Source organism: Neofelis nebulosa, chromosome 2, assembly GCF_028018385.1.
Source record: "Neofelis nebulosa isolate mNeoNeb1 chromosome 2, mNeoNeb1.pri, whole genome shotgun sequence".
In the NCBI taxonomy this organism is placed as follows: Eukaryota; Metazoa; Chordata; class Mammalia; order Carnivora; family Felidae; genus Neofelis; species Neofelis nebulosa.
Window position 1 is genome coordinate 129,173,024 of NC_080783.1, and position 23,088 is coordinate 129,196,111.

Genomic DNA, 23,088 nt, shown 5'->3' on the forward strand with positions numbered 1-23,088 from the left:
TCCAGAACATGCTAAAAGTTTATTTCTTAGAGCTGTTTTTATAATGGGTTTGAACTAATAACATACTGAAAATAGGATTTTTAGCAGAAAAAAGATCTAGATTCTTTTAATAAAGACTATATAACTTTTTTACACATTGGTCAAGTATGTTATTGTTTACTAAACAGCCTAATTTCTTACTATATCCACGGTTCAGTATTTAAAAAATGCCATCATCAATTAAGAGTTAAAAAAATTATCACTTTACAAACACTAGGTAAAGGAATCTAAAAAGTTGCCAAAGAACACAATCCCAAGCATTATTCAAAAAAGTTGATGAAGCACCTTGTAGAAGACACCTCCACCCTGAAACAAGTGTCCAGAGAAATGTGAATTAATGCTATACTATTAAAGGTTAAATATTTACATCATTCTAAAAACATTTTAAGCTGTATTACAGTGCTATAATTTCTCCTTTTAAGGAAAAAAATAGTTTCCCTGCAGTGTTCTGAAAGGAAATAAGGTCATTAAAAAAAATATATCCGTAATAACTAGTGGTTTATTTTTTTCCTGTATTTTTAAATTCCAACAAAGCATTACTTTGCAAAATGTCTTTCAGCCCAAATTCAGCGTCTCTGTTTTGATCTCTTTGTAAAAGAACTCTCTGTTCATCCATTCTTTTCGCCTGAGAACGTAAAATCAGGCTAAAAAAGTCCTCGTCTGGTACTGTTGGTCCCTTTGTGGTGGCAGGTGGTGGAGCACATCTTTGATCATCTAATCTGGACCCCTGAAAATTTATGAGAGAGAGATTGAAACACAAATATTGTAGGGAAGGAGAACACTACCTTACATTATGTTGTCATCACAAGAGAAACATTTTTTTTTTTCTTGCCTTGTCTCACAAATTTAATCTTTAGACCTGAAACCTAATAAAACCTTTTCAAAGACTTACATAATCAGAACATAACAAGTACTATGTAGAAGTATAGCCATAGGGGCGCCTGGGTGGCTCAGTCAGTTAAGCGTCCGACTTCAGCTCAGGTCATGATCTCGTGGTCCGTGAGTTCAAGCCCCGCGTCAGGCTCTGGGCTGATGGCTCAGAGCCTGGAGCCTGTTTCCGATTCTGTGTCTCCCTCTCTCTCTGCCCCTCCCCCGTTCATGCTCTGTCTCTCTCTCTCAAATAAACGTTTAAAAAAAAAAAAAAAAGTATAGCCATAACCTCAAGACTTTGGTAAGATTACTTAAGATACAAGGTCAAATCTTACATAATTGGCATTGACAACTTACCAATCCTTAGAAACACAATGTTATATATAAAACCCCTGCAGCACTACTCTGTCAGGTCAGGGGTCAGCAAACCATAACCTGCTGCCTGTTTTGTGCATAAAGTTTCCTTTCCGTTTCACCACAATGCTCATGTGTCTACTAATTACGAATTAAGTGTGGCTGGCAGAGTCCAGCAGTTGTAAGGGCCTGAAAAGCCTAAAATATTTTCTATGTAGCCCTGTACAGAAAGTTTGCCTCGCCCTATCTTAAACATTTAAATCTGTTAAAGAAACAAGCCAGATTTTTTTCCTTGAAGTTCTAACTTCTGATTCTTCTTTTAGAAGTACATTACAAATGTTACCCATCAAATAAAAAATACAAGCATTTAGGGGCGCCTGGGTGGCTCAGTCGGTTAAGCGTCCGACTTCAGCTCAGGTCACGATCTCGCGGTCCGTGAGTTTGAGTCCCACGTCGGGCTCTGGGCTGATGGCTCAGAGCCTGGAGCCTGCTTCGGATTCTGTGTCTCCCTCACTCTCTGCCCTCCCCCGTTCATGCTGTCTCAAAAGTAAATAAACGTTAAAAAAATATATATATAAGCATTTAAATGTGTATAGTATAGTATTTGGTATTGTAGCTCCAGAGTGGGACTGTGACAGCTGACATTTGAGTGCCTAATATGTTGCTGGGCACCGTGCATTTATATGCCTTAACCTTTCGCCCCACGGCCAGCCCTGTGACTCTCAGTGGCCGCCTTGTCAGCAGCCCCCCACCACCCACACACCTGGCTCCTGCTTCTTCATTTCTCTTGTCTTTAAGTTGGGGTGATTTCATTGTCCTCCAATTCATCCAACACTTCGGTACTTCACACCTTAGACCTCCTCTCCTCTGGTCTCCAGTCTTCACCTCTGCCTTATCCATTAAGCTCCCATCATCATAGGCCAGACTTGGTCATTCTCAGTAACTGCACTGTCTTGAAAATCAGGATTTCAAACATCTCATGTTGACTGCCACCTCCAATTTTCCAGATCAGGCTAGAGAGTACTCCCCCAGGAATTTTTTGTTAAATTGTGGTAAAACAGAATGTTTACCACTTTAACCATTTTTAAGTGTACTGTTCAGTATTAAGCACATTCATACCGCTGTGCAGTCATCAGCATTATCCATCTCCAGAACATTTTCATTCTGCAAAACCAAAACAGTAGCTCCCATCCTCCCTTCTCCAGCCCCTGGTAACCACCATTCTTTGTCTCTGTGAATCTACTTTGCCTCATGTGAGTCGAACTGTATGTCCTTTTGTGACTGCCTACTTCTCAGCATAGTGTCTTGAGCCGTGTTGTAACCTGTGTCAGGATTTCCCTCATTTTTAAGGCTGAAAAATACTCCATTGTACATGCACACCACATTTTATTTATCCATCTGCCAATGGGCACTTGGTTGCTTCTACCTTTTGGCTCTTGTCAATAATGCTGGCTGCCTGAAGGTAGGTGTACAAATATCTGCTCATATCCATGCTTTCAACTGTTTGGGGTATATACCCAGAAATGAGATTGATGGATCATATGGTAGTTCTGTTTTTAAATAATTTTTTGAGGAATCACCAAACCATTTTTCATAGCAGCTCCTCCATTTTGTATTCCCACCTGCAGTGCACGACAGTTCCAATTTCTCCACATCCTTGCCAACTGTTTTTTTTAATGTTTATTGTTTAGAGAAAGACCAAGCATGAGTGGGGGAGAGGCAGAGAGAGAGGGGGAAACATAGAATCTGAAGCAGGCTCCAGGCTCCAAGCTGTCAGCAGAGCCCTACCTGGGGCTTAAACTTGCAAACTGTGAGATAATGACCTGAGCCGAAGTGGGATGCTTAACTGACTGAGTCACCCAGGCACCCATTTTTTTGTTTTTTGTTTTAATGGTAGCTTCCCAATGGGTTCGTGAGATGGTATCTCATTATGATTTTGATTTGCATTTCTCTAATTTGTGATGTTGAGCATCTCTTCCTGTGTTTATTAGCCATTTGTAGATCTTTTGAGAAATATTGATTTGGATTCTCTGCCCATTTTTGGAATAGGGTTTTTGTTTTTTTGTGGTTAAGTTTTAGAGTTCTCTATATTCTGAATTAATCCTTTTATTGATTATGTTTTGCAGGTATCTTCTGTGGGTTGCCTTTTTACTTTGTTGATAGTGTCATTTGATGTACAAAAGTTTTAAACTTTGATCAAGTCTAGTTTGTCTATTCTTTTGTTGCCTGTGCCTCATAACTAAGGTCTCATAACTAAGAAATCACTGCCAAATCCAAAATCTTGAAGCTTTCCTCTTATGTTTTCTATAAGTTTAAAGTCTTAGCTCTTACATTTAGGTCTCTGATCCATTCTCAGTTTTTACATATGGTGTTAGGTAAGGGCCCAGCTTCATTATTTTGCATGTGGATAGTTTTCCCAGAAGCATTTGTTGATGAGACTCCTTTCCCCACTTAATAGTCTTGGCACACTTGTGGAAAATCATTTGAAGACACATTCAAGGATTTATTTCTGGGCTCTCTTTTCCATTGGTCTATGTCTGTCATCATGTCAGTACCATACTGTTTGATTACTGTAGCTTTGTAGTAGAATTTGAAATCAGGAAGTGGGAGTCCTCCAAGTTTGTTCTGCTTGCTCAAGATTCAGTTATTTGGGTTCCCCTAAGATTCTATAGGAATTTCAAGATGGAATTTTCTGTTCTATAAAATACCTTATTTACATTTTGATAAGGAATGCATTATATGAATCCATAGATTACACTCTGGGTAGTGCTGGCATTTTAACAATATTCCCATTTATGTAGTGTAATTTCTTTCAGAAACATTTTATAATTTTCATTGTTCAAGTCTTTCACTTCCATGGTTAAGTTCATTCCTGCTGATGCTGTTTTAGGAAGGTTTTCTTAGTTTCCTTTTTGGTCTGTTTACTGTTAGTGTATGGAAACACAACTGATTTTGGGATGTTAATTTTGTACCCTGTTACTTTGAATTTGTTTCTTAGTTTTTTTTTACATTTATTTTTGAGCGCGTGAGTGGGGGAGGGACAGAGAAGGAGGGAGACACAGAATCGGAAGCAGGCTCCAGGCTCCGAGCGCTGAGTCCGACGCGGGGCTCAAACTCACAGACTGTGAGATCATGACCTGAGCTGAAGTCGGACACTCAACCAACTGAGCCACCCAGGCACCCCATGTTTCTTAGTTCTAACAGGGTTTTTTTGTTTGGTGAAATCTTCAGGATTTTCTGCACATAAGACTCCTTTCTGAACAGAGATAATTTTACTTCTTTCCTACCTGGATGCTTTTTGTCTCTTTTTCTTGCCTGATTGCTCTGCTCGAACTTACAGTACCATTTGAATACAAGCGGTAAAAAATGAGCATCTTTGTCTTATTCCTGCTTTTAGAGTAAAGCTTTTGTCATTTACCATTATGATGGTAGTTATAGGTTTTTCATAAGTGACTTTATTGCGTTGTGGTAGTTTCTTACTATCCCTAGTTGAGTGTTTTTATCATGAAAATGTGTTGAATTTTGTCAAATGTCAATTTAGATGATCAGGTGTTTTCCCCCCCCCCCTCTTTCATTCTATTAATGTAGTGTATATATTACATTGATTATTCCCCTATGTTGAACCATTCTTGCATTCCAGGAACAAATTCCACCTAGGCATGGTGTATAATCTTTTAAATATGCCATTTGATTCTGTTTACTAGTATTCTATTGATGATTTTTGCATCTATATTCAAAAAGGATATTGGACACAGAGTTTTCTTGTAGTGCCTTGTCTGGCTTTGTTATCAGGGCAATATTGGCCTCACAGAATGACTTAGGAATAGAAAGTATTCCCTTTTTTTCAGTTTGGTAGAATTCACCAGTGAAGCCAGCAGGTCCAGGGCTTTTCTTTGTTGGGAGGTTTTGATTACTGATACAGTATCCTTATAGATTATGAGTCTGTTTTCTATTCATGATTAAGTCTTGGCTGATTTTGTTTCTGGTTATTTGTCCATTTCATCTAGGTTATCCAACTTATAAGCATTCACAGTATTATCCAAAAATTCTTTTTATTTCTGTAATTAGAAGTGATGTCCCTACTTTTGTTTGTAATTTTAGTAATTTGAGCCTTTGTCAGTTGTGTTAAACCTTTTAACTAACCTGCTTTTGGATTTGATTTTTTTTTTTTTTCTGTTCTTCATTTCCTTCTTTCTGCTAGTTTTAGGTTTAGTTTGTTCTTTTTCTAACCCCTTAAGCTATAAAAAAGGTTGTTGATTTGAGATATTCCTCTTTTAACATAAGCATTTGCAGCTCTAAATATCCCCCCGAGTACCGCCTTCCCTGCATCCCAAGGTTTTAGGATATTGTATTTTCATTTTTATCAGTCTCAGGGTATTTTCTAATTTCCCTTGTGTTTTCCTCTCTATCCACTGGTTAATTTCCACAAATTTGGGAATTCTCTAAAGTTTTATTTATTTAGAGAGAGACAGTGTGACCCAGGGGAGGGGGGAGAGAGAAAATCCCAAGCAGGCTCCTCACCTTCAGTGCAGAGCCCAGAACGGGGCTTGAACCCACAAGATCATGACCTGAAATGAAACCGTGAGTCAGATGCCCAACCAACTGAGCCATCCAGGTGCCCCTCCTTATTACTTATTATTTTAACTCCATCCTGTTGTGGAGATGTGGAGAAGATACTTTGTATGGTATCTAATCTTTTAAAATTGTTGAGACTTGCAGCACCTGGGTGGCTCAGTTGGTTAAGCATATGACTTTGGCTCAGGTCATGGTCTTGCAGTTTGTGAGTTCCAGCCCCATGTCTGGCTCTGTGCTGACAGCTCGGAGCCTACTTCGGATTCTGTGTCTCCCTCTCTCTCTGCCCCTCTCCCACTCATGCTCTGTGTGTGTCTCAAAAATAAAACTGTTGAGAATTTGTGGCCTAACATGGTCGATCCTGGAGAATGTCCCATATGCATTTGAGAAGAATGTGGATTCTGTGAGAACTAGCTGATTTATTGTGTTGTTCATCATCTGTCTGGTTGTCCTACCTATCACTGGGGTGGAGAGTCTTGAAATCGCCAACTATTTTTATAGAAATGTCCATTTCTCCCTTCAGTTCTGTCAATTTTTTTTCTTTATGTTGATGGCCTGTTACTAGGATTTCAGTATTTTTTTTTTAATGTTTATTTGAGAGACAGGGAGGGAGACACAGAATCCAAAACAGGCTCTGAGCTATCAGTACAGAGCCTGACACAGGGCTTGAACTCACAAACCATGAGATCATGACCTGAGCTGAAGTCTGATGCTTAACTGACTCAGCTGCCCCAGGTCTTCGCTATTAAAGCCACCAGGATTACTGACAGTTGTCACTTCCATACCCTTCATTTTCCTACCTCCTTTCTTAGATGCAGCCTAGGTTCTAAAGTCCATTATTAAAATCATTTCCTGGCATGTGCTTCTCTCCTCCTCCATCCTAGTCTATCAAATTAGTGACCCTGGTTAAATCTCTATCCTTAAGTAGCTGGTTATGCCTTGAGAAAATACATCACTGTACTTACTTCAGTGACTGTGAACTTCGAAGGAGTCCTCAGTGTAGTTCAATAATCCTATTACTTTTTGCTGGTCAATATACTTTCAGTTTCTCAAAGTAACTATGTTCTATTCTCTTCAAAATTACAATGCTCCAACCCCAATCTCTGTTAATGGCCCTACTTCTTACTTTGCTAAGAAAAGAAAAACAACCAGAGAATTCCTACCTGCATCTACCTCCAAATTGTACACACATACTCTGCTGCATCACTGGTTCCTCCCTCTACTTGATCATTTACATCAGCAGACATGAGGTATTAACTCCCAAAATAAGAAAAAAACCAACCTCTATATACTTCATCTTTAACTCTGAAAATCCCTTGAAAGTTTTGTTTACTGTCTCCCCTTTAACACTTTCCATTTTCTCAACCCCCTCAATCCTTTGTCCCCATCACAGTATCTTTCAGAATGACTAATAATCTCCACATTGCCAAAGCTAGTAGATCAGCCACTTCGCAGCAGTGTCTGACACAGTTGAACATTCCTTAAAACACTTTCTTCAATTTGCTTCCTACCACTCTCCAGGCTGACTGCTGCTTTGCTGGCTCATCTTCCTCTATTCAGTCAGATTTTGGAATGCTCAGGGCTTAGTCCTCCTGTTTCAGTATCTATTCTTTAGGTAGTATCTTCCTGGGACTTTAATACCAGCTATATGCTGATGACTCCCAAAGTCCTTTCTCTCTGGGGCTATAGGTTTTTTGGGGGAAGGAGGGGAGAGTGAGTATGCATGAGCCTGGGAGGGGCAGAGACTGCGCCGAGTGTGAAGGGGGCTTGATCTCATGACCGCAAGCATCACAACCTGAGCCAGTATCACTAGTCAACCTACTGAGCCACCCAGGGGCTCCAGATTTTTATATCCAGTTGGCTACTCAACATCTCCACTTAAATACCTATTTATGTAACTCAAATTTACATACCGAAAGTAGAACTCCTGCTTTTTCTTCCCAAACCTGTTTCTCCTCTCAACTTCTCTATTTTAGTAAACTGCACCATCCACTGACAACAGTTATTTAAAGCAAAAAAGGCAGGAGCCCTTCTTGATTGTTTCTTATACCATCTGATTTATTAACAGGTCTTGCCAATCAACCATAACTTCAAAATATATCCCTGTTCTGACTGCTTATCATCACTACTACCACCACACTAGTCAAAGTCATATCTTTTGCCTGAATTACCACATTGGTTTTCTAGCTGGTTCTACTAACAGCCTCTGCCACTCCACATGCTTTCAGCAGTAGACAGGATGATCTTTCAGACCCTCCAATGTCTTCCTATCACATCTGGAACACAAGACCTCATCATGGCCTATAAGATCATAAGATCTAGGCTGGTTACTTCTCTATCCTTATCTCCTACCACTCTCCCTTAACCTTTATTTACTCCATGCCAGTCACACTGGCCACCTTGCCATTCCTTGAACCTGCTAAGCTTTTATATCCAAGAAGGGACTTGTCTCTGCATAGAATGCTATTTCACTAAATACTCACATGGCTATTTCACCTTATTCAGATCTCTGTTCATCTGTCAATCCAAGAACATCTTCCCTAACCACCACCACCCCTGGCTACCCCACCCTTTTATCTGGCTCTAATTTTCTTTATAGCAAGTATCAGTACCTGTCATATAGTATCTATCTCTACATGCGCAGAGACTTACTTACTGTCTCTCCCATTAACACATAGGATCCTTTAAAAGCAAGTACATGGCAGGGCACGTGGGTGGCTCAGTTGGTTAAGCATCCGACTCAGGTCATGATCTTACAGTTTTGGGAGTTTGAGCCCCATGTTAAGGCTCTATGCTGACAGTGTGGAGCCTGCTTCAGGTTCTCCCTCTTTCTCAAAAATAACTAAAAAACTTTAAAAGCAAGTACGATATCTCCATAGTAAGTACTCAGTTTTTTTGCTGAATAAATGAGAGGTTGGTAGTATGTATCATCATCTCCTCTTTTTATGAATGAAAAAACAGACACAGAACTAGGGTCAGGCAGTGGAAATGTCTCTTTAGTGAAAATAAGGATTATTTTTCTCATGGTCGTGTTCAAGCCATCTGAGGTATTCCTTAACCATTGTGGCAAATAATTATTAAAATAAAAAATGAAAGCTATCTCTGTAAGAACATTTCTCCTAAAGCTCTCAACAGCATAAAGGGCCCCAGCTAGACTCTCCCCATATTAATCACTGGTTGCTCCCGATACTAACATTCAGGAAAGTGGGGCTCTTTTCTAGGTCTCCTCCCAATGCCCTTCAGTCTCCTCTCCACCACAGGTCAGAGAGAGGCATCAGCAACACCTTACCTTACCACCCAAAATACAAAATAAGAAGCTATCACAGGGATCTATAGTGTCTGAAGGATCCCTGAATGATAAGTGTGTCCCTAATACAAAATGAGCCTTTCCCAAATTATAATCAAAATACTGCCAAAGCTCTCAACAGCATCTGAGCTACACACAGACCAATAAAAATATGCATACAGGGGCGCCTGGGTGGCGCAGTCGGTTAAGCGTCCGACTTCAGCCAGGTCACGATCTCGCGGTCCGTGAGTTCGAGCCCCGCGTCAGGCTCTGGGCTGATGGCTCAGAGCCTGGAGCCTGTTTCTGATTCTGTGTCTCCCTCTCTCTCTGCCCCTCCCCCGTTCATGCTCTGTCTCTCTCTGTCCCAAAAATAAACTAAAAATGTTGAAAAAAAAAAAATTAAAAAAAAAAAAAAAATATGCATACATACTTGACATTTTACAAGGATGTCAAAGAAGTCTTCATCAGGCTCTTTGTTGTCATTAGTCATCAAGTGGCCAAGTACGGACTTATTGTTGTTTTGTGTCAGACGAAGCCCTGGCAAATTACTGAAACTGGCCCTTTGGTCATCGAGACGACGGCTCTGTGAGCTGGCAAGAAGGTCTAAAAACTCATCTGTGTTGGGGGACACCACGGAAACAGACGGTGCTATGAACAGGGGAAAAAAGTCCCAAACATTATGAAAATATTTAAGCATATTTTTAATATACATCTAGTTCTTTCTGCCTTTTTCAGTCCCAACATCCACTGCCTCCTGCTTTAGCTCTCACTGAGAGGCTGGGGCCTGACCAGATGGGCAGGGAGGGAAGAATAAATCCCAGAATACTTCAGGTGATTCACTTGGAGGTTATTCAGATTTGACTATCTTTCCTTTTATCAACCACCTGCTCAAAATGTAACTTTACAAGATCTTGGGCTAGATTTCAGAAGGTAAATAATCTCTCTTACATAATTTCTCACATGAGGATGAATGAGACTGTTTTTATTCTCTGCCCTGCATGGGAACCACTTAGCTAACTTAAATTATTGCTGCTAAGTCCTGGTCTACGGAGGAAATCTTCTGGTAGCTGAAAGAGAAAATCTTAGATAATCCATTTTAGACCTTTCTAAGGCTCAGGCAGGCCTTAGCTTCAGCCTGAGTTAGAGGTTCCTCTTCAGTCCATCTTGGCTTTTCTTTTTAATCCAGACAGAAAGCATTTGTCTTTTACATAGAATTATAACTAAATGTTTTCCTATTTTTAAAGTTAGATTTTTTTTTTCCTCTAGTCCCGAAGAATCTAGGGAGGAAATATGATATAGTTAGTAGAAAGTACCTGGACTAAAATACAGATAAACCTAGGGAAACCGAAACAAAACCTTGTTTCAAACTGAAGAAATACCAGCATTTCAGATACACCTGGATTCAGGCTCATTTACTGTACCTGCTCTGATGAGAACTAAACTCTCAGAAAGAAATCACAAGAATATCAAAGGGAACTACTAAAATTGGGGGAGAAGCACAGATCACTCACCTTTCATCATCACTCGAGGTGGAGTGGAAGAAGCCGCAGCTGAAGCAGTCCCGCAGCTCTGTTCTTGTAAGCAGCACCTCTGATCATCCATCCGATTGCTCTGAAATCGGCTTACCAGGTCAAAGAACCCTTCGTCTCCAATAATATCTGCACCGATTTTCTGAAATATTGAGAGAAAATCTGAATATTCCAGCATTATCATGAGATCAATGGAACAATATCATGATATATATGCAAAAGGGTTAAGATTAAAAATTGACACTTTCGGGGTGCGTGGGTGGCTCAGTCGATTAAGTGTCCAACTTTGGCTCAGGTCATCATCTCGTGGTTTCAGTTCGAGTCCTGTATGCAGCTGTCTGCTGTCAGTGAAGAGCCCGCTTTGGGACCTCTGTTCCTCCCCCCCCCCAAATAAATAAACTTTAAAGAAAAACTTACATTTTCATTATAAAGAATTCAAGATGGCAACCCTGGTAATCAAGTTATTTCAATCCAATTAACAAAAAGCATTTCTAGTTATTTTAGTTTTTTTTTTTTTTTTTTTTTTTTTCAACATTTTTTATTTATTTTTGGGACAGAGAGAGACAGAGCATGAACGGGGGAGGGGCAGAGAGAGAGGGAGACACAGAATCGGAAACAGGCTCCAGGCTCCGAGCCATCAGCCCAGAGCCTGACGCGGGGCTCGAACTCACGGACCGCGAGATCGTGACCTGGCTGAAGTCGGACGCTTAACCAACTGCGCCACCCAGGCGCCCCTAGTTATTTTAGTTTTTAATCTCTGTATTTCCAAGGCTAAAGAATAAAGAAATGTACCTCAACTCTGGGGAACTGCTCCAGATATTGAATGAATTATGTAAATATTAGTGATCCCAGGCTCAAAGTTTGGTTCTAAGATTCTACAACAGAATTTAAAAGTAAACTAAGAACTGAAAACTAAGAAAGCACACTGATTTCCAAGATCCTTTATTATATTTACAGATTTGAAGATCTTGAAAAAAATGTGAACTTCAAATAAATGAGTATTTGAGGCAGAGGGGAACTGGTCATACTTTATTTGGAAGGCTTCAAAGCTTAACATGACAGATGCAATGTTTAATAAAAGTTTCATTCTTCACAATGATGTAAATATTATAGTAGAGATACATATATATATAATGTCCTAGGCCTCACGAAAAAGGCAGAACTAATTCTTCAGGGAAATAGGGGAAACTGGTAATTTGAGTTGGCTCCTGAAGAATGAATAATGATTAGCAGGGCAGATATGTTTCATACTGATTAATGTGCAATTCCAAAGGTCTGTAGTATTCAGGGGATTAAGAACTGAAGGGTTGGGGAGGTGAAGAAGGAAGAAGCTGCCAAAGCAAGGGCCTCTGTATGATATACAAGTTATACTGTGTGAAATAAGAGAAGCACTGGTAACAATTTTAAACAGAACTGGCGCCTCCAAAAGGCTGCAGAAATTACGTAGGGAAAGAGATCAAGTTCAGGTGCCTATTCCAAAAATCTGGCTAAGAGATGCAGTACTGCCCTAAGAACTAAGACACAGTAGCAGAGGTTTATTTTCAAAAGGTGGGGGTGGGGACAGATCTAAGGGATGTAGGGATTGACTGGATATGGTTAGGGGAAAAGGAGTCCAGAATGTCACCTAACTTGGGTGACCGAGTACATAGCATACATAAAGGAAACAGGAGGGTTTGAGAGAGTACAGTTTTTAATGTGCAATCTGAGGTTTGGTATTAAATATATACATAAGCTATAGTAAGATGTATTAATCACTAACAAGACTTTCCTAGGTGCAAAAAAGGCTCAAATTCAAACTTCTAAACATTAAAACGCAGGAAGGGTCCAGAAGTGGATGTTTTTCAGTTGAGCTAAGTGGGCTTCGTTAAAACCTGAAATCTTGAACAAAGGGTATGCCTTTGAGATCTGCTCTAGGTCTATAAAAATATTCCTGAGCCATTTTTATATACCCATAAAGTTTCCTTTTGTTAGTCATACACATAAAAAACTGGTAAAAATCAATACAAAAGACACTACCAGGGTACAGATATGATGGGATGCTGACAAGAGGACCAAGAGAAATTGGTCAAAAAAATAAAAGACCAGCAGTTTTTCCAAAAGCTCTCACTGAGGGGTGCCTAGGTGGCTCAGTCGGTTGAGTGTCCGACTTCAGTTTAGGTCATGATCTCATGGTCTGTGAGTTCGAGCCCTGCGTCGGGCTTTGTGTTAACAGCTCAGAGCCTGGAGCCTGCTTTGGATTTTGTGTTTTCCTCTCTCTCTGCCCCTCCCCTGCTTGCACTCTGTTGCTCAAAAATGAATAAACAAAGAATTTAAAAAAAACTCATTGGAAAATGGACTTGATAATTGGAAGTATCATCTTTGTAATTTATTTTGGTTCTTTTATCAGAGTGTAGGGTAGCTAGATTAGAGATATTCCTGATATTTTCTTATTTCTAAATATTTTAAGTTATATTTAATAAGCTGATTCCTGTGATCATTTTTCATCAAAACAGTTTTTAACTGTTATAATTTCAACATAAATAGAAGTTGATGCTAGCAGATACTATTTTAAATCAGCATTTTAAAATCCTTAAACATATGAATTTAATTTGTTCTAACTTCTACAATGAAAGGAGTTTTATTTACTAGGAGACACTGTAGTAAACTAAAAGGTAGTATTTTTGTAATTAGTGACAAATAATTACTGTCCAGAGCAGTGAAGCAACATATCCATGAATGGAGTAATTACAGTTTCTAGCTCTGAAGAAGACTGAAAAGATAGGGAAATATGGAAGACTTCTTTGAATAAAAAAAGATATTTTATATTAAATGTCTAATATAATTTATCAAATATTCAGTATGAATACAAGAAAACTAAAATGTAGGTACTCAAAACAGAATACTCAAAAACTTATTTCATACATACCCTCTCAGAATTTGGAATTCGATTATCAATGGAATTACTGGCATCTTGGAGAACTTTAGTGGAGGAATTAGTTTTGCATTTTTTCCCCTTCAATCTGTTGACAAAGAGCAGCTTCGCAGAAGGTTTGGCAATAAGAGGTTTTTGTTTAGCAAGAATTTCACTGTTCCAGTTCTGTACCTACAAAATTATAAACAGATATGGAAAACAGGGCATGAAAAAAACCAAAGCTATTTCTGGTTTTCTATCATATTAACCTGCCATTGCCACTCCTCTAGTGTGGGGTGAAGCTAGATCTCTTAATAAATTCCTTTTTGCCAGTATATCTATTTTCAACAGCTTGTACCAAATGCATACTGTGAATTTTTCATCACCAAAACATTAAAGTGGTGACTTTTAGGAACTTAAGAGTAAGAAAACAGGGGCACCTGGGTGGCTCAGTCAGTTAAGCATCTGACTCTTGATTCTCACTCAGGTCATGATCTCAAAGTTTGTGGGATCAAGCCCCCATTGGGCTCTGAGCTGACAGTATGGAGCCTGCTTGGGATTCTCTCTCTCTGCCCCTTCCCTGCTTGTGCCCTCTCTCTCCCTCTCAAAATAATTTTTTAAGAAAGTAAGGAGTGCCTGGGTGGCTCACTCAGTTGAGCATCTGACTTCAGCTCAGGTCATGATCTCACAGTTCATGGGTTGGAGCCCCACATCGGGCTCTGTGCTGATAGCTCAGAGCCTAGAGCCTGTTTTGGATTCTGTGTCTCCCTCTCCCTCTGCTCCTTCCCACTCACACTCTGTCTCTCTCTCCTTCAAAACAAAATAAGCAAAAAAAATTAAAAAAAAAAAAAAAAGAAAAGTTTGCCAAAATCCCATAAAAATATGAAAGGTCAAAGAGCAAGTTTTATTCTGGATGTGAGTTAATTAAGAACCTGTTACAACTGGAAATTCTGGATATATGTGGAATTTTTAACGGTATAAATTAACATCTAAGCCATACAGCAGTAATTTTTTTTTGTCATTTTTTGTTTTCACTAACTACTAAATTCTCAATAGGGAAAACATCAGTCATTTATATAGGTCTAGACCTGGTTTAAATATACTTAACCTCTAAACAACAGACTCAATATAACAAATATTTACTGGGGGTTGTGGGAGGGGGGATGGGCTAAATGGGTAAGGGGCATTAAGGAATCCACTCCTGAAATCATTGTTGCACTATATGCTAACTTGGATGTAAATTAAAAATAAAGTTACTAAAAAACCCCCAAACCCTAAAATAGTAAGAATGACTAAAAACCATAAAAAACAAAAAACAAATATTTACTGAGTGGAAAGGAAAAACACAGTATGTATAGTAGCTACATGACATTTGCAGCTTTAACACTCGGTCTTAAGTGTTTGTAAGTCCAAAGGTCTATGTAATGTAGTAACTGATAATAAAGTTACATCACATGAGACACAAATTAGGATAAGTCTTGCCCTGAGGCTATTGTACCTGAGTGAGAGATAGCTAGTGAGTGAACAAGCCAGCTATCTGGGTAAGTTCTGGGTAACAAATGAAGTTTGTTTTATTTTTTTCCCTCTGTTCCTTTTCTCATACAGGTGATAAGGAGAAACTATTTGTTGGGGTGGACTACAGGGTCTATTGACTCGAGAAAAGTAAACAAACCCAATTATTAGAACATAAAACTCGGGGTGCCTGGGTGGCTCAGTCAGTTAAGCACCTGACTCTCAATTTGGGCTCAGGGCCTGATCTCACGGTTTGTGATTTGAGCCCCATTATTAGGCTATGTGCTGACAGCCTGGAGCCTACCTGGGATTCCCTCTCCCTCCCCCTCCCTCACTCATGCTCGCTCGCTCTCTTAGAAATAAATAATAAACTTAAAAAAAAAAAAAACATAAAACTCTACCTAAATCCCAAGTGGAAATGTGAAAAAAAAATTTTTTTTAATCTTTATTTTTTAGAGAGAGACAGCATGTGAGCAGGGGAGGAGCAGAGAGAGAGGGAGACACAGAATGTTAAGCAGGCTTCAGGCCCTGAGCTGTCAGCAAAGAGCCTAATGCGGGGCTCAAACTTGTGAACCTCAAGGTCACAACCTGAGCCAAAGTTGGACGCTCAACCGACTAAGCCACCCAGGTGCCCCAGAAATGTGAAAAATTTTTAATGTTTCCTATATACTTATTTGGACTTCTCAACAAAAACACTGAAGAATACAGACTGGAACAAGGTCTTCAAAATTATGAAGGAAAATTATTTCCAATTAGTAATTCCATAGTAAGAATTATCAGTCAAATGTGAGAGTAGCAAAAAGGCATTTTCAGACATCCAGGGTCTCAAGAGTTCCCTTCAACTGTGTTCTTTCCTAAGAAATATCTTTAACACAGAATCTCCTTTTTTCTTTACATATGCTTCTTAGCTTGGTGGAGAATAATGAAATAATGAATCGCAACTTTATTATGAGGGAAAGAAAACACAGAACTAATTCCAAACATATTTTAGAGACAAAACTTTGCCATTATTTGGCTCTTGGAAAATTAAAGGGTTGAATCTAGTCAGCTTCTTTTTTTTTTTTTTTTTTTTTAAATTTTTTTTTCAACGTTTTTTATTTATTTTTGGGACAGAGAGAGACAGAGCATGAACGGGGGAGGGGCAGAGAGAGAGGGAGACACAGAATCGGAAGCAGGCTCCAGGCTCCGAGCCATCAGCCCAGAGCCTGACGCGGGGCTCGAACTCACGGACCGCGAGATCGTGACCGGACCGCGAGATCGTGACCTGGCTGAAGTCGGACGCTTAACCGACTGCGCCACCCAGGCGCCCAAATCTAGTCAGCTTCTTAATGAAATCTATTGTTAGTACCACTTCAGAGCTAGGCACAAGGCAGCAAATTAATTTTGCTAATTAGTATGTTCTTACAAGAAATAGGAAAAGAGACCTAAATTGACTTAAAAGTTGTTTGTTTTTTTTCTCTTAATAATTTGCAGGGGTGCCTGGGTGGCTCAGTCGGTTAAGTGGCCAACTTTGGCTCAGGTCATAATCTCAAATTCATGATTTCAAACCCCAAGCCGGAATCTGTGCTGATAGCTCAGAGATTCTGTATCCCCCTCTTTCTCTGCACTTCCCCTGCTTGTGCTCTGTCTCCCTCTCTCTCTCTCAAAAATAAACATTAAATAAATTGCATATTAGCCTAATTAATTAATTGCAGATTAGTCAGATTTGCAAACTGACAAGATAAGATGTAGACAGGTATCTGGGGAAATCACAAAGTCCTTCAGGAGTTAACTAGGATTTCTGAAGAACTTTATATATATCTGGCTGATTTGAACTTATGAAAACTTTTCCCACAAAAAATGTCAATATTAAAAAATCATATGCCTATTATAATAGGGCAGAAAAATTTTTAATAACATGGAAATAATATTAACTACACATTATAAAATATCTATAAAATATTAATATTCACATGAAAATGCAAGATGAATAAATACCAAAATATTACTTGTAGTTACCACTGAGGGTGGGATTACTGATAATTTTAATTTCCTTGTTGAAATTTTGAAGTTATTATAATGAACCTATTTTATAAAAAGTATTTTAAAAAATATACCATAGGGGCGCCTGGGTGGCTCAGTCGGTTGAGCGCCGACTTCGGCTCAGGTCACGATCTCGCGGTCCGTGAGTTCGAGCCCCGCATCGGGCCCCTGTGCTGACAGCTCAGAGCCCGGAGCCTGTTTCAGATTCTGTGTCTCCCTCTCTCTGACCCTCCCCCATTCATGCTCTGTCTCTCTCTGTCTCAAAAATAAATAAACGTTAAAAAAAAAAAAAAAAAATTAAAAAAAAAAAAAAAACCATAAAAGAACAACAGCCTGCTTTAACAATGTAAAATTAAAGGTGGAAGAAAGGACCTAGATTTCTTTTCTTCACTAATCTTTTCCCTGGGTGGGGGGATGGGTGAACTAGGTGATGGAGATTAAAGAGTACACTTAGCATGATGAGCACTGAGTAATGCACAGAAGTGCTGAATCACTATACTGCACACCTGGAACTCCCATAACACTGTATGTTAACTACACTGGAATTAAAAAAACTTAATAGAAAATTATAAAAGAAAAAATAACTTTTCTAATTATAAAGTCCCTTCTCTGTTACTGAAAACAAAAGCCTAAGGCAGATGCATCTTGAATAAACAGTTGTTAGTGAAGAAAATGCTTTTAAGAAATGCAGCCAGAAAAACTAGCTTGATCATACATATCACTTATCTTACTAATAATGTTGCTGTTACTTAGTTGGGGGAAAAAAGCTTCCTAACCCTTTAATTTTCCCATTTAAAAAAAGTAATTAAGAAAAGTGATACACGTACATGTTAAAATGTTCAAACAGTTCAAACTAAAACTGTGTACAAAGTATCTCTTCTGAGACATCCACTCCTTTTCCCAGAAGCAATTGTTATTTTTATTAGCAGGTTTCTTAGAGATTCTTCCTGAAATGTTTTAAGCATCTACAAAGGATATAGATGCATAATGCTTCTCTTAAACAGATGGCAGCATATTAGGCACATTCTTTTTAGACTGCACTTTTTAAAAATTCTTTTTAAAGGAAAATTTTAAAGTGATACCCATACAACACAAGGTTTATTTAAACTATTCATGTAAGTTAAAAGTTACTTAAATATTTGATTATAACAGTTCAAGAAATTTAAAAACCTAAGGGCTGCCAACCTTTTCTGGTGTTAACTTCATAAGTTCCATGTTTTCCATACTGTGTCGGTGTCCAAACTTCGGGCGTGCACCTTTGTAAAAAAAAAAAAAATTCAAATACATGGGGAAGTCCTTAAGACTACAAATTCAGCATGACTAGGTTATTCAATTTTAAAGTCTGTTACACAAACCCATATGGAAGGAGGAAACATACAAACATGTATTTTTTTAAGAATAATAATTTTCCATACCAACTACATAAAAATAGAATATACACTCCCTCTAAAATGCTTTGATGTAGGGAAGTTACATTTTGGTTGGAAACTAACTTTGGTTACTGACATTACCCCTTAATTTAGAAAAGGCATTTTATAATAACTGGTTTTATACTATCCACAGAAACTCTTAAAAGAAAATGAGAAGGACAAATCCCGTATGATCTTATAGTGGAATCTAAAAAGAAAAAAAACAACCTGAACTAGGAAAAAAAGAGATCAAACTTGTGATTTACCAGAGGCAGAGGATTACGGAGGGGGAAAGGAAGAAGGTGGTCAAAAGGTACAAACCTCCGGTTATAAGGTAAATAAGTACCAGGGATAGAACGTACATCATGATGACTACAGTCAACATTGCTGTATGACACTTAGGAAAGTTGCTAGGGGGGTTTATCCTAAGAATGTTCATCATAAGAAGAATTTTTTTTCCCTTTTGCTATCTGTATGAGAAGATGGATGTTAACTGAACCTACTGTGGTGATCATTTCACTAGGTATAAATCAGGTCATCATACTGTACACCTTTAATTTACAATCATGTATGTCAAATATTTCTCAAACTGGAAAAAACACAAATTTAAAAAAACCACTAAAATGATTATAGTAGGGGAAAAAACAAACTGTAGGGTAGTTTAAGTAAGTAAAAACCAGTCAGTTAAATGTCTGACTTTGGCTCAAGTCATCATCTCATAGTTCATGGGTTCGAGCCCTGCATAGGGCTCTGTTTTCAGCATGGAGCCCGCTCCAGATCCTCTATCCCCCGCCTCTCTACAGCCCTCTCCAGCTCATGTTCTATCTCTCAAAAATAAATAAACATTAAAAAAAATAATAAGGGGCTCCTGGGTGGCTCAGTCGGTTGGGCATCCAACTTCAGGTCAGGTCATGATCTCATGGCTCGTGAGTTCAAGCCTCGTGTCAGGCTCTGTGCTGACAGCTCAGAGCCTGGAGCCTTCTTTGGACTTTGTGTCTCCCTCTCTCTCTCTCTCTCTCTCTGCCCCTCCCCCACTCACATTCTCTCAAAAATAAACAAACAATAAAAAAATTTTTTTTAATTAAGTAAAAACCCAAGGAAAAGGCTTTAGGCCTTCAATTTCAAGGTAAGAATCAAAGTAACACCTCTAGTTCTATATTGTTACTCATATTCATTTTAAGATCACATTAGATGAGAGATTTAATGCTGACCAGGAAACATGTTAAATAAACATAAACATGGTCGTCAAAAGTTTTTTCAATAAAGTTAGCATTGAATATAGAGAAACATATTTTCATATCCATTTTCACATTTTCATATCCAATCAATATTTTAAAGATTAAGCAATATTTTAAAGGCATAAGGAATATATGATACCTAATACCCAGCTTAACAAATAAACCACTATCAACATATTAACTCCTTTGTGACTCTCTGAAAATGTGCCTCCTCCTCCCTATAATTTTTTATATTTTCATATATTTCATGTTTCATCTATTTACATATATATAGATCTCCAAGCAATTTAGTTTATTTTATAATAAATGCTCTCATACTGTATATATCATCTAACTTGCTTCCTTTGAGAAACTTTATGTTTGTGAGATTCAGCCAAGTTCATGTGTAGTTTAATTTTGACTGCCATTTTAGGACTAGGAAATTCTTTATCCATTCTACTGGGGACAGAGATTTAGAGTGCTTCTTATTTTTTGTTATCATAAGCAGTACTATTACAGAAATTCTTGAAAATGTCTCTTTCTCTTAGTGACACGAGCAAGTGTTTCTTCCAGTTTGGATATCAGTGGTATGTAACTGGCAGTGGAAATGCCAGATCATATGCTCAGTACATCCTCAACTTTACCAGAATGTTGCCACATTGTTCTTGAGAGTAAACACATCTCTGTCACCATCAACACTGAATGAGAGCTTCCATTACCCACGTTTCAATACTGGTATTATCAGACCTTTTAATTTTCATCTAAGAGATAACCTTAGAAATGAAACAAGAGCTAAACAAAAATCAAATATGTAAAAACATTTGAATCAAAAAGAATAAACAATAAAATATTTTAATTTTGTCATCAAACATTTATAAATTTGAGTGACCCTATAGAAAATAATCATACCTTTACCATTCCTAAGTTCAAGATAACAACCGTAAAATACCGTATTCTACAGTGATACATCAACAGGACTATGGTAAAGCAAAAAGGTATTATAAAAATTTGAGCTTCCTAAGTTATATATTCTCTCTGGAGATGGTTAACATGTTATGAGTAATTTAAATGTAATTGAGGATAAAGAAATTGGGTTGAAGACCTGTTACTTACCATGCAAATTGTTATCAATTTCAATATTTTCAGACATTATTGAATTATTTGTGCTGTAGCTCAGACCAAGAACCATTTGAAGATCTGAGAGATTCAGTCGTGCTGTTAGTTCACCACTTCTATCCCCAACCTACAACCAACAAGCATTTATATTTTAGAGTAGTATTTAAAGACAATGGTGAAGATTAGCTGAAAATGTTATGAACCTAAAACTGGAAGAAAATAGAAATGAAAACAGTTCTATTAGAATTAAGAGACTGAATGAAATGGGTTTTTTCAATAATAGTTGCTTTAAAGAAAAGGGAAACTTCTAAAATATGGCAATAGGAAAGCTGATTACATTCTACCAATACTTCCATTCTCTAAATACTAATTGCTCTTAATCTCTACAATCATATTTAATAATAACGTAGGTTATTCTGTGACACATTAAGTTGCCAACACATGAATAAAATTTCCTTAGAATATTGTTTCCATACCATAGTATCTATTAAGCCAGCAACAGATATTACACTAGGCACTTTTACATACACTATCTCTAATTCTTATAATGATTTGCAAGGTAGATGTTATTCTTCCCATTTTACAGATGAGAAATGAGGTTTAGAAAAGATTTCCAAGCTCAAATAGCCAGAAAGCAGAACTGGAACAGGAACAGATAACAATCTTTTTTTTTTTTTAATTTACTTTTTTTTTTTTTTTTTAATATTTTTTTTTCAACGTTTTTTAATTTATTTTTGGGACAGAGAGAGACAGAGCATGAACGGGGGAGGGGCAGAGAGAGAGGGACACACAGAATCGGAAACAGGCTCCAGGCTCCGAGCCATCAGCCCAGAGCCTGACGCGGGGCTCGAACTCACAGACCGCGAGATCGTGACCTGGCTGAAGTCGGACGCTTAACCGACTGCGCCACCCAGGCGCCCCTTAATTTACTTTTTTAATGTTTATTTATTTTTGACAGAGAGAGAGAGAGACAGACAGACAGACACAGAGCATGAGCGGGGGAGGGGGCAGAGAGTGAGGGAGACACAGAATCCGAAGCAGGCTCCAGGCTCCGAGCTGTTAGCACAGAGCCCGACATGGGGCTCGAAACTCACAGACAACGAGATCATGACCTAAGCCGAAGTCAGACGCTCAACCGACTGAGCCACCCAGGTGCCCCAGGAACAGATACAATCTGGGTTATAAATCCTTGATTATAACAACCATGTTAAAAAAAAAAAAAAGACAACAACTACAACAACAACAAAAAACCCGTTTTTTCTTTCCATACCATGCTACTTTTCCATGTAGAGACAGGAGGCATATTTTAGTAATCTTTCCATTCCCCTATGCCTGGTCTTAACCTTCCTATCTTCCTACATCAAAGCCAATGCAAACAGACCTCTGATCTGTATCTCAAAATGCTTTGTGCAGTTTTTATGCCAAGGGAATAACATAGATATATTACTAGGTTATACAGGAGAAATCCAGAGAAATAATAGGGCTTCCCCCGTGCTAATTTGTGAATCACATAGCACAGACAGGCGTTTTTTAGTTACATACCTCTCTTGAAATTTCCAAGTGCTTTTCAGCAAAATGCATTGCTTGATCATGATTCCCTAGAGCTGTGTATGCATTTCCTAAGCTCCAACATGCTCTTCCTTCACCAATTCTACAAAACAATTCAAAGCTAACATATAGTTATATGAAAGGAGAGCTGTGTGTAGAATAAAAGCTATTTAGCAGTAATTAATGGTATAAACAATGTTTTGGATTTGTTTTTTTTTTTAAATATATGAAATTTATTGTCAAATTGGTTTCCATACAACACCCAGTGCTCATCCCAAAAGATGCCCTCTTTAATACCCATCACCCACCCCCCATCAGCCCTCAGTTTGTGCTCAGTTTTTAAGAGTCTCTTATGCTTTGGCTCTCTCCCACTCTTGGATTTGGTCTTTCATATAAAGAACATACTATCACATCACTGGAGACATATTAGAATACCCAGATAATACCAAACTCAGAGTCAAGCAAAAAATGGGAAACATCCTTTTCAAACATACAATTTATTATAAAATAATAAAATCTAATAGGTCTTCTAGTTAAACTGCCCATTTTCTTTCCATGACAGCCCTACCAAGTAATCATTCAGTCCAGGTTTGAACACCACTGGGGAGAGAGAATGTACTACCTCTTGAAGTAACATATTTCATTTTGAACAATTACAGAAAAGCAGTTCTTCATACTGAAGTAAAAATCTCTTTCTAAAGCAAACATCACAGACTAAATGCCT

The 23,088-nt window shown here is 38.2% G+C and overlaps 1 protein-coding gene across 5 annotated transcripts in view; it reads right to left on the reverse strand.

Moving 5' to 3' along the window:
• GPSM2 (G protein signaling modulator 2) overlaps positions 1 to 23,088 on the reverse strand; it is a 48,694-nt gene continuing 25,606 nt past the window's right edge. For 3 of the 5 annotated variants that reach the window (XM_058716335.1, XM_058716338.1, XM_058716337.1), the window contains 7 exons: positions 22,359 to 22,467; positions 20,814 to 20,943; positions 18,260 to 18,330; positions 13,556 to 13,732; positions 10,633 to 10,792; positions 9,552 to 9,769; positions 1 to 766 (listed from right to left, as the gene is read on the reverse strand). In XM_058716335.1, coding sequence (XP_058572318.1) covers positions 539 to 766; positions 9,552 to 9,769; positions 10,633 to 10,792; positions 13,556 to 13,732; positions 18,260 to 18,330; positions 20,814 to 20,943; positions 22,359 to 22,467 — 1,093 coding nt within the window. In that variant the 3' untranslated portion in view covers positions 1 to 538. Of the gene's footprint in view, positions 767 to 2,026; positions 2,216 to 9,551; positions 9,770 to 10,632; positions 10,793 to 13,555; positions 13,733 to 18,259; positions 18,331 to 20,813; positions 20,944 to 22,358; positions 22,468 to 23,088 lie in introns of all 5 variants that reach the window. The other 2 variants (XR_009257888.1, XM_058716336.1) reach the window with 2 other exon arrangements.